This window comes from Clarias gariepinus, chromosome 3, assembly GCF_024256425.1.
Source record: "Clarias gariepinus isolate MV-2021 ecotype Netherlands chromosome 3, CGAR_prim_01v2, whole genome shotgun sequence".
Lineage (NCBI taxonomy): Eukaryota > Metazoa > Chordata > Actinopteri > Siluriformes > Clariidae > Clarias > Clarias gariepinus.
In genome coordinates, this window is record NC_071102.1 from 31615883 (window position 1) to 31631975 (window position 16093).

Genomic DNA, 16093 nt, shown 5'->3' on the forward strand with positions numbered 1-16093 from the left:
TAGTTAGTAGAGATGAGAATGGTCTGAATAGTTTAAAGCACCTGTGGGATTCTAGGAAACTACTCCGGTTTCCTCCCACAGTCGTAGTGTGTGAATAGGTGTGTGAGTGTGTGTATGTGTGTGTGTGCCCTGCGATGAATTGGCACCCTGTCCAGGCTGTACCCTGCCTCGTGCCCTAAGCCTCCTGGGATAGGCTCCAGGTCCCCGTGACCCTAAAGACTGGATAAAGCAAGAGAATTATGACTGAGTGAGAGTGAGGAAATTCCACGTATTAGTACCATGATAATGCATTTACACTCTTTTTTTATTTTCATTTATTTAGAGAAACGCGTCCTTCAGCCTCACGACTGCATTTTCTCTGAGTCTCTGGCTCTTCCCGGGAGACTGATGGCCTGCTGGAAAGACCTTAATGAGATTCTGGTATGTTTAGTACTGTATGTTTAGATGTTTATATCAAAGTTACAATAAGTATCATTTAATTATTGCTTTCCGGGTTACATAATGTAAAAATTTCAGACATTTACAGTATATGTTCATGTATTTGGCACATAATTTTCCATGGATATTAGAAAAATGCCTTGTCGCTCTGTCTGCCTGCAGCCACCTCTAACAGAGTGTGTGGAATTGGCTCAGCGGCCATCGCGTCTTCTCGGCATCAATACATGGGACGTGTCTGTGGTGCTCACTAACCTCGACTGGAGCCTCTTCAACTCCGTACACGAGGTGAGGCTTTAAACGGATAAAAGTTGACCTGGATAAAAAAGGGTTAGCCGGCATTTCCAATTTGCCAATTTGGTGTGAATGAGTGTGTGAGTGCCCTGTGGTGGATCTCACCTCATGCCCGGTGTCTCCAGCGATAGGCTTCAGGCCTCCTGTGACCCTGGACAGGTTAAGCGGTTTATAAAAATGGGTTCTTTCTTGTGACTCGTATCCACAAGGCATAAAGACTCAATGATGAGGATGTTGAAAATATTGTAAATCTTGTAAATATGTAAATGTTTCACAGACTTTTTTTTTCACAGATTTTTGAGAAATGTGTTAGAGGAGCTCTCCTCACCACCAGAAATGTCTCTTATTCTCATGATAGCAGGTCTTAGAGTCTGTCTGATTCTGATAATATACATGTAAAATATTTATTTAAAAACTAATTTCTCATCTCGCCCTCCACAGCAAGAGCTGGTTTATTACACGTTCAGTCGGCAGGCGAGCAGCGGCCACACGGTGGCGCTGGAGCAGCTCCTGCAGCGCTGTAACGAAGTTCAGCAGTGGGTCATGTCCGAGGTCCTGCTGTGTCCTTCACTCGGAAAACGAGTCCAGCTGCTCAAGAAGTTCATCAAGATCGCTGCGCAGTAAGTTCACTTAATACTAACACTGCTGCATCTGATTATGACCATATCTTAGGATATAGACATACCATGAGAGGTGTTCGAAAATGGTGTTCAAAAGTTAAACCGGAAATTTAGATGAAATGTTTTGTGAATAAAGGCGTAAACCTGATTGATATTTATGGGAAATTTTAACCACAGGACAGTGATGAGACCCGTAGCCCCAGTAGAACACTTGAATGGTGCACTTGAACATTTTAAAAATCATTCATGATGATCACCGTTGAGGTGGAACATTCAGCGAATTGAATGCCTGATCCTTAAAAATCAACAGATAACTTGTCACTAGGTGGCACGGTGGTGTAGTGGTTAGCACTGTCACCTTGTGTCTCCAGGGCCTGGGTTCGACTCGATTACCGTCTTTAAATGCATGGAGTTTGCATGTTCTCCCCAGGTGGGTTTCCTCAGGGTACTCGGGTTTCCTCTCACAGTCCAAAGACATGCAGATTAGGCTAATTGGCGTTCCCAAATTGCCCGTAGTGTGTGTGAATGTGTGTAAATAAATTGGCACCCTATCTAGGGTGTACCCTGCCTCGTGTCCTAAGTCTCCTGGGATAGGCTCCAGACCCCCTGCGACCCTGAATACAGGAAAAAGCGGTAGAGGCGACGGCAATCGAACACTTTCGGAACGCATCTTTCTGTGAGAGTTATACACACAATCTTTCGCCACTTGCACATTACAGGAACTCGCCCCTTACAGTCCTGACCTTGTTCCAAGCCATTTCCACATGTTTGGGCCATTAAAGATGTTCCTGGAGGGCCAGCGTTTTAGAAGAGGAGGCAGTCCGATCATGGCTCCGGCGTACTGAGCAGTGGTATCCGAGCACTAGTGACACCATGGGATAAGTGCATTAGTGTAGGGCAGGGGATTATATAGAGAAATAAACTCTCATGACTGTGTCACTGTGATTTGACTTGTTGACTTCACCGCCCCTTATACAAGTCAGCGGGAAAGATTGTAGTGCATCATTTCTAGTTAATCTTGTGTTAAAATCTAGGACGGAAGGCTGGTGTTATACTGTACAAATGACTTTGTTTATGTGTTTTTCCTTCAACAGCTGTAAAGCACAGAGGAATTTAAACTCCTCCTTTGCCATCATTATGGGCCTAAACACAGCAGCAGTGAGTCGACTTAATCAGACCTGGGAGGTAAAAGAAGATACACACACACACACACACACACACACATACACGCACACACATACCGTACACACAGCCCGTACATAAGTCACTAATGCAAAGCTATCAGAGATGTACAGTACATGTTGTTCCGCTCAAACCTGGCACGGTCATGCATCTTGTTTCATTTCACATTCCCGCAGAAAGTTCCTGGAAAATTCAAGAAGCTTTTCTCCGAGCTTGAGTTATTAACAGTAAGTTAAACACACCATACTGATGGTATTAGCATGCTGCGTTGTGTCGACATGGACAGATGGTCCTAACTCAGTGTGCTCTGCTACAGGACCCGTCTCTAAACCACAAGGCGTACAGAGACGCCTTCAGGAAGATGAAGCCGCCTAAAATCCCCTTCATGCCTCTGCTGCTTAAAGGTTAGCTCTTTGTTGTCTGCGTTCACATCTCAACATACACAACAAATAATTATAAGTGCTTCAAATGTTAAAAAAAAAATTATTACAATGTTTTTTTGAACATGTTTTTATTCCCCCTCTAGACATTACTTTCATTCATGAGGGAAACAAAACTTTTCATGATAATCTCGTCAACTTTGAGAAGCTGGTGAGTGCAGAACAATCCGTTTTACATTTACAGCCATGCTGAAAACCATTTTCATATTTTTCACAAAAAAAAAACAGGCCTTTAATAAGCTGTGAAGAGACGGCTCTATTTTCGTCCCGGCGTAAATGTCAGTGGCTGACAGAGCATCTGTGTGCCAGTTATTCTCCTCTGTTATTTTTATGGTTAAAATAAAGGCATTTGTGCGGGGGTGGGTAGAGCAGCACACTGAGGGCACGGCATTTAAGTTCTCGAATTTTAAATCCCACTTTGGTTCAAAAGTTCATGGTATTGCATCTCAGCGCCACCAGACATTTAGATGTTGGACGCTGAATTTTCCTGAAGCACTAAAGCCCAGGTTAGTAGATGAGCACCATAGACCCAACTTTAATATAATACTGTACATATTTAAATGCTTAATTATTCCAGACACTATCGGTTGAAATTTTATTTCGTTTTTATTGATTACAGTTTATTACATTTAACCAGCAAAAAAAGATCAAAGCAACTTTTGTCTTAAAGCATTTTATCATTTGTATGAATGAATTGCTCAGATTATACTGGGACACTAGATGAGTGCAGGCATCTCACCTAAAACCACAATCACATGAGTCTCATTTACAGTACAATGTACAATATAGCCGTGAACTATTTACTAATATTGTAGTATTAATAAGTGACTACTGTCGTCATTCATTGTTGTTCTCTGCTTATCCAGATATTAACTCCTCCAGACTTTTAATTAATGAGCCCATCACTAATTTCACATATGCAGCCTCTGCTTAAGACGGTAGTGATTGCGATGAAGTGTGTTTGTGTCTCATTTTCTTTTTATCTCTTCTACAGCACATGATTGCAGACACTGTCCGTCTCATTCGCCACTGTCAGACTGAACAAACAGGTGAGTCTCCTGATTTCGGCCAAATTGACTGTAAACAACACTCAGTGTGCTCTTACTACTACTGTAATAAACTACTGAGTGATTTCAATTAGACTTTTAGCTGCAGCTGGGAACAAATTATCTGTTTAAGTCAGCTCCCGAATTGTTGGCGCCCTTTATAAGGATGGGTAGAGCAAAAGCTTATTTCTTCACAGTATATAATCCCCTGCTACACTAATGCACTTATACCAGCATTTCACTAGTGCTTGGATACCATCAAGGTAGAAAGTTTTCTCAGTACGCCAGGACCATGACCGTACTGCCTCCTGCACTTCCTGTACGAAACACTGGCCTCCCAGGAACTCCCTTAATCTCCCAAGCATGCGGAAATGGCTTCAAGCTAGGACAGGGCTGGACAGAAGATAAGGCAATAACTCTCAGCCGAGTTCTTGTACCGTGCAAGTGCTGTTATGATAATGTGTATGATAATGAGTTCGCACTGACAGATGTTTTACTGAAAGTTTGCACCATTTAAATGTTTTACTGCTGCTAAGTGCTTCATCATTGTACTGTGCTTAAAGTCTTCTATAAATGTCAGTACATTCATTCACGAGAAATGTCATTATCAGTCCATGTTTGTCATGTTTGTCATTTCAGAAACCGGAATTTGAATGCTTTATCGATCTTGACTTCCGCAAACAGCCATTTTTTCTTTACCAAGGGTGCCAATATTTCTTAAGTTTACTATGTGTGACAGACCAAAAATTTTTCCAAAAACATATTTTTTCTATATTAAAGTAGTGCCTAAAACCCAGGCATTTTTAGTCAATGTATGGACACTACATGTTGGGCTCTAATGGTTTAAAATCTGCAAGGAGTGACCTGTACAGTACCATACAGATTTTCCAACAAATTACATTACATCATACTTTGGACTATCAAGAGTTCCCATTTAAACTTTCATTATAGCTTTTATTATTAATACTTATTCTTTCTTAGCCCTCTCTCTTTAGCTCACTATATTATCAAGAATTCAGAAAGCTTCTCTACAAGTTTGTCTGAAATGCTTTGAGTGTTGCAGTGCACCTTAGCTGGCACTGGAGACTCCTTCAACTTTTTTTTTTTAGAAAACATGACTTTTTATGGCTGTTTATGTGCATCCAACTACTGTACAAGTTGTTAGTATAGAAAGCCTTGTTTTTCACGAATGATATTGTTAATATTTACCTGCTTTAACTGCCCTTGGACGTCCATTATGTGAGTAAAGGAAAGAACAGAAATGTCACAATTCTTCTGCTGCAGATGTGTTGAATAGTATTATGATGCATAGAAAAACTAAAAATACACAAAAAAGCTTAGCAAGTAAAAAACCTTAAACATAGTTAAACCCTAATAGTACTGCACTTTATTGGATTGATTTGAAATAAATGTAACTAATATGCCCAAATAAAAAATAAGCTAATAAGCCTATTACTTCTATTCTAATATTAAGCTTAAAATTGTATTATTCTGTTGGCAGATTATTTCGTTAATGTCCAGTGTGTTATTTCTAGAAAGACGCTAAATTATCTGTCATTGAAATGAGAGAAATTTAAGTTTTAATTTAAAAATAGTAAGTCTCCAAATAGGATTGATGGTCTTATATTTGTTGTATACAGTTTTCCCTGTTTACAGATTTCCTTATTCGTCATATTTTAAGCCGGCCTGGTGGTGCAGTGGTTATCACTGTGGCCTCGCACCTCCAGGGTCGACTCCCACCTTGGGACTTTGCATGTTCTCTTGTGCTTGCTAGTGCCCTGCCCGCCTAGCGGGAGCTGTGAAAGCATTGGACTTAAAATCCACTGTGGTTTCCCTGCACAGGTTTGAACCCTGCTCACAGCGAGGTTTGAGCAGTGGTGTCTCAGAGGGTTAAGGCACTGAGTTACTGATGGGAAGGTCGGCAATACGATCCCCAGCTCCACCAGGTTGCCACTGTTGGGCCCTTGAGCAAGGCCCTTAACCCGCTGTATCATGACTGACCCTGCGCTCTGACCCTGCACTCTGACCCTGCGCTCTGACCCCAGACATGCTGGTATATGTGGAGAAAGAATTTACTGTGCAGTAATATCTATGTGCCAAATAAAGGCTTACGTAACTTAACATACGGTCCCCAGAGGAGAAAGTGAGTGACATCGTTACTTGCCGAGATGCCTTTTCTTTGGAGTGTAGGTTGAAACACTGGTGTGTTTAATATGCTTTTATTTCCAGTATGTCATTAATAAAATCTTTCTGTAATACTTTTCATTATATCTAAGTGTTATTAAGCTTGTTCTCTGCAGGTACAAAAATACTAGTATGAACTAGTATCTCAAAGGAAAAATGCAATTTGTTTGATAATCGGTGTCGTCGTAATAATATCCTGGAATGTCACTGTTTTTCCCCAGGAAGCGAAGTTGCCCAGAGCGACAGCGTGGACGTGAGATCCAGCGTGCACTACCTTCACATTATTGACAATCAGCAGACTCTGTTCGAGCTGTCGCACAGACTGGAGCCCAGAGCGTAACACTACAGCGGAACCTAGTGGATGTTCACTAGAAACGCAGCAGCATCTTCCTCCACCTGCTCACGCATGCTTTCTTTCATCCTTGTGAGCAGATTCTAACCGTGGGAACACGTCGCATTCCTCAGCACTGACTGAACGATCAGTCTCATTTTGGTGGCGTAAATAAATAAATAAATAAGTAAATACCTATAGGAGTAAGATTAGGATCCTGTGGTGTTTATTACGCTTTTGTTGTCACTGCTGAGTCAGTATCCACTAGTCGATAGTCGATGTGCGGACGAGCTGAATGAAGATTTTTGAAGTTGCTACTTTTTTCAATGTCATATAGCACATCTGTTCTCCTGGAGCTCCACACCGGGTGTATTTTGCTGTTATTTTATCTATGTGCCAACTATATTACAGTCGGGAAATAATATCGGGACATGACCCAGGCGTTTGGATCGACACGCAAGGTTTCAGGGACATGCCTGAGATCCAGGATACCGAGTGAAGAAGTGCAAGACAGAGACACTTTACGTCTGGACCAAGAGATGTCAAATTCATGCTTAATACAGACTTTGTTGTTCTAAATATTGTCAGTCGTCGTGATATTTGTTTGAATCTTTTCAACGGAACTGGTTTCACCCCAGCTTCTGTAACGCAGTATTATTATCGGATACATGGTTCTTTTTTTCTTCTGTGCAATGCTTCAGACTCCCGATGCAGTCGTTAACAGCGTGCAGTGTTTCTCGCTTCACTTGAGCCATCAGGTTTACCTTCTCTGATGCCACATTGGACCGAATCAATTTAAGCAGGAGGCTATTTATTTATCTTTTTTTTTTTTTTCAACTTGCATGTGTGCACATAATAGAATTGCACTTATTCTAACTTTGTTTGTACAGTAATGTGTACAGAGGTGTCATGCATTCACTTTTTTGAGGGCGCACAATTCCATGGCATTGCCATCCAAAATGTAAATTGTTCACAATTATTTATTTGCATAGATTAAATCATTACATAGATTACATCTACAGAGAAGTAGATCCTCTTATGTCCTCCTCCTCCTCCTGTTAGAGGACATATTTCAGTGCTGTAGGCGTCATTTTATTTGACAAATGAAAGACGAGAGGTGTTTAAGTCAAACCAGGAGAGCCTTCTTCTTCTTTAAGTCATTCACCAGAAATTTTCTCAAAAGTCCTGGTTTGACATGAACGCCCCTTGTAACTTAAAGGCAATGAAGAAACAAGCTAACGTTAACACTAATATAGTGACTCATGAGTTAATCACTGATGCAGGAGACACTTTACAAAGAGAGACTCTGTAGCTATTAGTAATGTACACATTTATTAAAGTCATACTGTTGTCAGGTCGTGAGCTGAGATCGGTTCTTCGTACCTCACACTGCAGTTAACACGACCGCAGGTGTGTATCAGCTCATAATAACGCTGCATCTACAGCCGCGCTGGTGAGCGGTCTACTCCTACAGCCGAAACTACACAGTGTTCTCTATGTAGAATGAACCAAATACACTAAACAGAGAGGGGTTGAAGTATAAGCATACATAAAAGCACATTCGGCTATAAAATTGTATAAGTGAAGCTAATTTAATCACTACGATAAATAGAATCTAAGAGTTTCTACTGCCATCTAATCTGAAAAATTTAAGGAGGCACATTCGCCTTTAACTTGAACCGGCACGACGCCTCTGAATGTGTAATATTGTATATACGTTTGTAAATGTACAAGTTTATTGTGAGGCATCTGCAAACATATTCATATTTCTGTGCCAAATATTATTATGGGAGAGTTCTTTAATATTTAACATCAAGGTCGTGAACTTTAGCCTTATGTGCAGCTATTAGATTTATCAAAAAATAAATAAAGGCCCAGGTGTTCTTTTATCCATGGGTGTATAAAATTCCTTTTTACTATATGGAGAGTACGGATTTGTCACAGTTTTAAGTTTTAATGCCATCCACTGGCTGGACTCACAAAGGGATCATTTATAATATTTAAATTTAACACGGGCACTCTTTTAAAGGGGGGTTTAAAAATAACAGAAATTATATAGCCGTGAATCCTTTGCAGTATTTTTGGCTCGATTAAATAAACACTGCACATTTCTTACTGACATTTTTACGGCATTAGAGGACTGAGGCATTGTTATTATAATTATTTATTATTTTATTTTTGTTATTTATGTTTGACGAAGGATGATAACAGTGCAGAATATCATTTGTACAAATCACCAGTTTATACACACACACACACACACACACATACACACACACACACACACACACACACACACACATGCATATATCTATACTGTAATATTTTAATATGCTAAACTGTATGTTTTCTGCAGTAACCTGGTCAAAAGAGGTGATTTGACTCAAGCATTGGGGGGGGGAGGGGGGGTGTTGTTGTTTTAGGAGGCTTGTTGTATTTTGTTGCTGTTTATTTTTTTCCCACACCATGTCAGCTGGTTTGCATGTGGTCAACACACCAACACATGAAGATAAAAAAAAAAAAAACAATCGTAAATAGAATAAATATGCTCTGTATTATTTAGGTATCAAAACACAAAGCAATATGGTTACCTTTTGTGCGTTTTTCCTCCGTTGCTATAGAAACCACATACAACTTTTCTATAATATGCATTTTTACAGCAAATAAGTAAATAAACCATTTATGTAATATTACCCATTGTCTTTTTCTGTTACTATGATGACCTATTTAGCCTTTTCTGTCCTTTTTTTTTTATCTTTTTTTTCCAAACATAAAATATTACAGTATAATATACTGCTAAAAAGTATTAAGGGAGCAAAAAAAATTTTTTTAGCAGTATATTTTATTCTGTGGCAACTACAGAGGTATAAAGCTAATGAGCCATACAATGAAGCTGTGGGAAAGAGTAGTGGAAGCTAGGTTAAGGGCAGAGGTTAGCATTTGTGAGCAGCAATATGGTTTTATGTCTAGAAAGAGTACATCAGATGCAGTATTTGCTTTGAGGATGCTGGTGGAGAAGTACAGAGAAGGTAATAAAGAGTTGCATTGTGTCTTTGTAGATTTAGAGAAAGCGTACGACAGGGTGCCAAGAGCGGAGCTGTGGTGTTGTATGAGGAAGTCTGGAGTGGCAGAGAAGTATGTTAGAGTGGTGCAGGACATGTATGAGAACTGTAAGACCGTGGTGAGATGTGCTGTAGGTGTGACAGAAGAGTTCAAGGTGGAGGTGGGTATGCATCAAGGATCGGCTCTGAGCTCCTTTTGTTTTCTCTGGTGATGGACAGGATGACAGATGAGGTAAAACAGGAGTCTTCATGGACTATGATGTTTGCAGATGACATTGTGCTTTGTAGCGAAAGCAGGGAACAGGTGGAGGAAAATTTGGAGAGGTGGAGGTATGCTCTGGAAAGCAGAGGAATGAAGGTTAGCCACAGCAAGACGGAATACATGTGTGTGAATGAGAGGTACTCAAGAGGGTCATATCCTGTAATATCCTCTGCTGATGCTTTTAACAGTCTTGGATAAGGTTGTAACTGTAAGTTTTTCAACCTGTAAGATAAAAAAGTGAGGGTATAAAATAAGACTAAATAATAAAACATGTTAGTTAACATTTTCATTTTTTTGTGTTTGATATTAACTTCAAACAAAATTTTTTTTTTTAATTTTGACGAAACATAAAAGAAAAGTAAATAAAGTCTTACCTTTGTCAAAGTCTATCTTTAACTTACTTTTGTTGTTTTTATTCCAATTATAGACAATGTGATATAATATATATTCTTCTCAAGAACATCGCACCAGCTCTAATGATATTTGGAGCTGGGGTCATTAATTCATTAGTGTGCTAACAAGGTTCGAATCAATTAGACAAAGGTTAATTAATTCCCAGTTTCTCTGTTAAAGCGTGCTCAGCTCTTTGTTTACAAAATGATGATGTCTAGTGCAATCTCACCCCATTACTATGAGAGAGAACGACTTCTCTATTTATTTCATAGCCAGCACGATGACGTTAATGCTGATTTAATGCATACTGTACGTAGAGCAAGTGCATGTGAATGACGCACACATACAAGAGAGACGCAACAGAGAAATTCACTGAATTTAAGAAATTCAGACCTAATTTTGTCCTTCTGGCTGAAGAATAAACAAAAAAATTAAGTGCAGTGCAATTAAGACTTTAGGTTGCCTTTCAATGATTCTTTACTTCCATCACCATCTCAGTGATTTTAATTAATAATAATATTTCCCTTTTAAAAAATCCCCTCAGCTCTTCTTCATTTCTACAGCATACATTTGTGTGAAAATTGACTAGTGCATATAAAGTCATTATACATTTGTTTGTTCTTTGCCTTGATTTTACTCTTAATTACACCGTAATTACTTTGAATTACACCTAGATTTAATATATCTGATTTTATCAACCGATATAAACAAATCTGAACACGGTTAACATTATTGATTTTTGTTCTATTTCTATAAATGTTGGCAGGACTGGTGCAGACCTGACGTGATCTTTTTATCTGCAACCTTTTTTTTAAATCGTTTACTAAGCCAAATCTGAAGAAGCATAGAATTAAATTAACGAAATAACGAAATTAAATATTTTTTCAATTGTGATTAAAATACCCAAGCCTCGAATGGCTTGCAAAAAATGTAACATCCCCTGTTCCTTTCTTCCTCACATATCAGCAGCAGAGCATGTTGATTAATTAGCTTGTTAACAAGCTGTGTTTCAATTAGCCAAAGTTAATTAATCCCCAGCTCCACGGATAGATGCACGTTCAGCTCCTAAAGCAAAAAGGTGGAACTATTTTTGGTGAAATGTCTTTCATAGGCAGTATTTTAATTGAATTAGCCTGGGGGTTCAGCATCCTTTAATAAAGACACCGCTTTATTTGGGATTCGACATGATGGACCTAAGGAGGTGGGCTCAAATGTAGGCCATGAGAAACAAGAGGCATCGCCAAATCTCAAGTGTAAGGACACTGGTGATACTGCAGAGGACTAGCTTCAGGAAAACAGGCACTACCTCTAGGAAACAACCCATATCCATGATGACAGCCAATAAAACAGTTTCATCCATTAAAAAGATAACAGCAGGTCAGTTGACAGGTGTCCCGATGACTTTATACTTCGTCCTGGTGCTGCTTGGCATTGGAGGAAATGCCATGGTGATCTTGGTAGTAGGGAACAGTGTTGTCCGGGAGTCTGGAGGAGGACGCAACTCCGACATTATCCTGGTCAACATGGCTTTATCTAACCTGCTGGTGTCTGTGATGAGGAACTTGATGCTGGTCACCATGGACTTTGGACTTGAGGTACAAAGGAAAGTTTTTGTTTTGGGATATTACAGTAACTGCTCATTGTAAGTGGTGATTCAGCGTTTCGGGAAGACCAAGTTGTTTTCAAGATATTTAGGAAATGATAATGAACCATTTCTTTTGTAAGGAATGTATTTTGTCTTATTGATGGACCCTTAAAACTTTTAGCTGAATAACATTGGTAATGTAAAATTAGAAATAGTTATGTTATTTTTAAAAGAAAGAGATAATCTATCTGCAGCTCTGGTTCCAGCTGGTGGAACACCATTTTGCATGCAAGTAGACTGGTTTTGTATCATTAAGGAATGCTTAGACAAGTTTATGGACAAATCAAGTAGAACAAAGCGCACAATGTTGCCACCTTCAAAATAAAGGGAAGTAGGGTAGAAAGATGACTTTGCAGATAATTCATGATGCATGACATAGGGTTCTTCAACATGTTGCAAAAAACTTGCAGCTATACTCGTTAGTGCTTGATCACTTTCCAGTATGCTGGTGTTTCACATAAAATCCACACCTGATATACAGTACAGTACTACTTAATTAGGTAGGTTATCTTAACAACAGACACGCTGTTATTGTATTTTTTGAGATATGGCTTTGTGATTAGTGCTAAACTTTCAGGCAACACTGGGATGATCTGTGTTGTGGCATTGTCAGATTTTTGGTTCATCATCCAAGCCCGACTAAAAGAGTCTCCATTTCAGCGACGTGTTGCTGTTTGCAGTTTCATAGGCTCACCTGGCACAAAAGTTGATCTTATACTGTTTAGAGAAATGGCTACAGTACCTAGGATACATATAGGGATAATCATTTGATCTGTTATGTCATGTAGAAGATGCAGCTTTAGAGTGACTAAGGCAACTCAAAAACCAGCTTAAAGCACATTTTCCAATGGCACAAGGCTGAACAGCTGCACACTTTATTCTGTACACTCTAATCTGTGCAAACTGCTAGCATGCGTTTAAAACTTAAAAATACCATACCAGGGTACAACTCTGACTTACAGTTACACTACTGAAGGAGACCACTGGTAATAATTGTGGGCTTGTTAGTTATCACTGCCTAATGTTTACTAAATTCACAAATAAAGTCAGAAAAGCGCTTCTAAAGGAGAACATCTTTAACAAAATATGTACAACAAAGTATATCTGCTTGCCTGCATTACTTACTAAGAGTAATGCAATCTTATCATTTTTTTCTCGTTCTATCTTTTCCATCTGAAGGTTTCATCCAGTAAAGACTGGTGCCAGTTCATGATGGGTATATGGGTCTGGCTGCGTGCAGCAAACGTTTGGTCGACGCTTTTCCTCAGTGTGTTTCATTTTTACACTTTGAAAAGGACAGGCCCTTCCATCACTAGTCTAAACCAATCACGTGGTCCTTCCAAAATCCTAATAATGTGCTGCAGCCTCATCTGGACTGTCAATTTCTTCTTCTCAGTCCCTGCTTTTATCTACTCCACAAATGGAGACAAGAATGCCAGTGAGGTAAGGCAAGGGACAAAAAGGGGCGGGGGGGGGGGGGGGGGGGATCTTACTGTATATCTATGTTCCATAATGAGTATGTTTATATTTACATCAAATGTTATCCCTGTGTCCATATGGCAGCTACTTCCCAAAGACATTTCAGTTATTTAGATGTTTGCTTGAAAATTACAACTCACACACTATTCTTCTTTCTGATTGTTTCTCTACAGACACTGATGTTGGTGAGCAGTACAACTCGTCCATTACTGGGCTGCTTGTGGGATTTTTCCTCAGCTACCAGTGGTCTTATATTTGCTACTACATCCATGGTGATCCATGAGATCATCCCCATCATACTCATGAGCACCACCAACCTGGGCTCACTTTTCATACTGTATACACACGGAAACGCACACAGGACCGCAAATAAGGGTCAGGATGCTCCAGTAATACGCAGAGTACCGGCAGAGAGACGTGCAGCCAAGGTCACATATTTATTTATTATGTACCTGTCTATTAACGGTTACTATATATTGTGTGTAAGCCAAGAAATACAACAAGACAACTATATAAATAAAAGGAAGATTTTATATCTACATTGGTCGTAACTCGCTCTTTCCATTATATCTTATTAAATTTTTTACATTGGAGGACCCGAACCCAGTCTCAGAAAGATTTCTGACTGTATATATGTTATATATCTGTATGTCTGTACAGACGAATTTGTCACAGCATCACGCAAAATGGGCTCGACAAAACTTAATGAAACTTGGTTAGTCCTTAAATACTGGTCATTATACAATCAAATCTAAATATTTGTTATGAACAAATATTTATTTGAGTTATGAACAGTTATGTGCCAGATGTAATAATTGCCTTTATGGCTGTCGATGAAAGAAGTACAACTTCTTATTTGTGTTTAAAAAAGCAGAAGATTCTTCTTAGGGTTACAAAATTTAATTTCTTTATATTAATAAGTTAGGCAGAAAGTTCTGCTGTAAAGAAAGACAGGCAGTCATGTACATGGGCTTCAACCTGAAATACTAATATCACTGGTTACATTAAAGCTGGTCAGGTTAGTTTTAGCTTTAACCGTTTAATTATTAGAAAAACTCTTTACCCATTAACAACTAATGCTAGTTTTGTTATTTATTATATATTTATTATATCTATTGTTATAGTTATATGAAAATCAGTGTGGTCGTCTCCTCATTTTCCTCCTTTGAAATTAAGGTGACAAAATAAATTTTACCATAAACAATAACAGCAAACTCCTCTGCCCTGATGACTTTATTGGGTTTGCAAACTCAAAGTTACAGCTTTCTTTAACCTTTTGCTGCCATTAAAGACTCCTTACAATAAAGCTAAATAAATGTTTCCTCAAAGAAAATGTCTGCATAACGACAATACTATGTTTTAATTGGTTTACACTGAGCATCTGCTGCACAAATCTTAGTGTGAGGTTTTACTACAGGCCTTTTGCATTCAAGTGACTCCCATGATGTCAATTAAGGCAATAAACTGTGAAAGTATCGTTACGTGTATTTCGGAGCCAATATAAAGAGAAAGTAACATAGCAGTATGAGCTAAATTAAGTATTTTTTTTAAGTTACGGTGTATTTAATACAAATGAATTTTTTTTTTGTCCGGAAAAATACTTCCATAAAGTTTTGGTGAAAAATGTATTGCTGTCAAAATCAGATTGGACTCCAATTACAGGGTTAGGCTACAGAAATGACCGCAGGGAATTTGTGGCTGTATTTGTTTCGCATTGGCATCTGGTGCTGTTACCACATTACAGGTGGTTTCACCAGGGCATTAGTATGATGGGTCAAATACTTATGCAAGAAGCAATTTTTATTTTTTTATTTTATTTTTTCTAAAAAAAATAAAGAGAGTTCCTGACAAATACAGAATTTTGATATTGAAATTCCCTTTAAGAGGTCATTAATTTGCAATATAAAGACAGACATTTCATGTTTGAGTAATTTGAAGAGGCTCAAATTCTTTTGCAAGCCACACTAAGTATCTTGTGTTTTTGCATTTATTAATGATCTTCTTCTCTTTAGGTCATTCTAGCCCTGATTGTTTTGTTTATCATATCCTGGGGTGTCAACGTCATCTCGGTGAACTATTTTAACTACAACCGTGGCACCGCATCTGCAGACCTGCTGGTTATCGCCCGTTTCTTCAACTGTGCCTTTACTGCCTTCTCCCCGATCGTACTGGCTATAGGACATCGCAAAATCCGAGAGTTCATGAAGTCCATTGTAAAATAAAGACAGAAAGTTTAATAATCATTAAAGCAATTCTAAAAACTGTCTGTACTTTAGTTTGTTTTCTATTAACAGTATCAAAATATATGTAAGATTTCATAGAATTCATTAAACATATACATGCTTTTTTCCCCTGGAAAACCTGTGTATATACCATAAAATATTAAAACTATTTTGTATTTATTATTTTATTAATAATAATTTTATTATTTTTTTTTGTATGTATATTATTTCATTCAGGTATTGATTTATTTAACCTATTAAACAAATAATTATGTTAAATATTTTTTTTTCCCTCTCTACACTGATTTATCATAACATTAAATGGCAAATACCCCAATACAGTATATTGTATGTTCCCCTTGTTCCATTCGAGTTGCTTTGGCCCCTTAGGGCGTGGCTCCACAAGATCTCAGGGCGGGGTACTGTGTTGTCTGGATGTTAGCGGTGGATCATTTGGGTGCTGTGGGGTGTGGAGTTGATGTGGATTTGTCCGGCGCA

At 38.6% G+C, this 16093-nt stretch overlaps 2 protein-coding genes across 2 annotated transcripts in view; both read left to right on the top strand.

Annotated features, from left to right (window-relative positions):
• The window catches only part of rapgef5a (Rap guanine nucleotide exchange factor (GEF) 5a), a 93220-nt gene extending 83995 nt beyond the window's left edge, over positions 1 to 9225 (top strand). Inside the window, exons 18-26 of the mRNA XM_053492604.1 lie at positions 323 to 420; positions 601 to 723; positions 1171 to 1349; positions 2444 to 2534; positions 2708 to 2758; positions 2848 to 2935; positions 3058 to 3122; positions 3966 to 4020; positions 6423 to 9225. Coding sequence (XP_053348579.1) covers positions 323 to 420; positions 601 to 723; positions 1171 to 1349; positions 2444 to 2534; positions 2708 to 2758; positions 2848 to 2935; positions 3058 to 3122; positions 3966 to 4020; positions 6423 to 6541 — 869 coding nt within the window. The 3' untranslated portion in view covers positions 6542 to 9225. The remainder of the gene's footprint in view (positions 1 to 322; positions 421 to 600; positions 724 to 1170; positions 1350 to 2443; positions 2535 to 2707; positions 2759 to 2847; positions 2936 to 3057; positions 3123 to 3965; positions 4021 to 6422) is intronic.
• Positions 9226 to 11384: 2159 nt separating this feature from the next.
• On the top strand, positions 11385 to 15672 carry LOC128519475 (olfactory receptor class A-like protein 4). Its single transcript, XM_053493210.1, has 4 exons — positions 11385 to 11844; positions 13074 to 13337; positions 13547 to 13801; positions 15386 to 15672. Exons 1-4 carry the CDS (start codon positions 11470 to 11472, stop codon positions 15593 to 15595), a joined length of 1104 nt encoding a protein of 367 aa, XP_053349185.1. The 5' UTR covers positions 11385 to 11469; the 3' UTR covers positions 15596 to 15672.
• Positions 15673 to 16093: the final 421 nt, after the last annotated feature.

Bases quoted from the DNA above. Each gene is read 5' to 3' on its own strand.
- LOC128519475 (XM_053493210.1), top strand. From the start codon at position 11,470: ATGAGAAACAAGAGGCATCGCCAAATCTCAAGTGTAAGGACACTGGTG. The intron at 11,845-13,073 runs GTACAAAGGAAA...TTCCATCTGAAG, and splicing joins CCATGGACTTTGGACTTGAG to GTTTCATCCAGTAAAGACTG. The intron at 13,338-13,546 runs GTAAGGCAAGGG...GTTTCTCTACAG, and splicing joins GAGACAAGAATGCCAGTGAG to ACACTGATGTTGGTGAGCAG.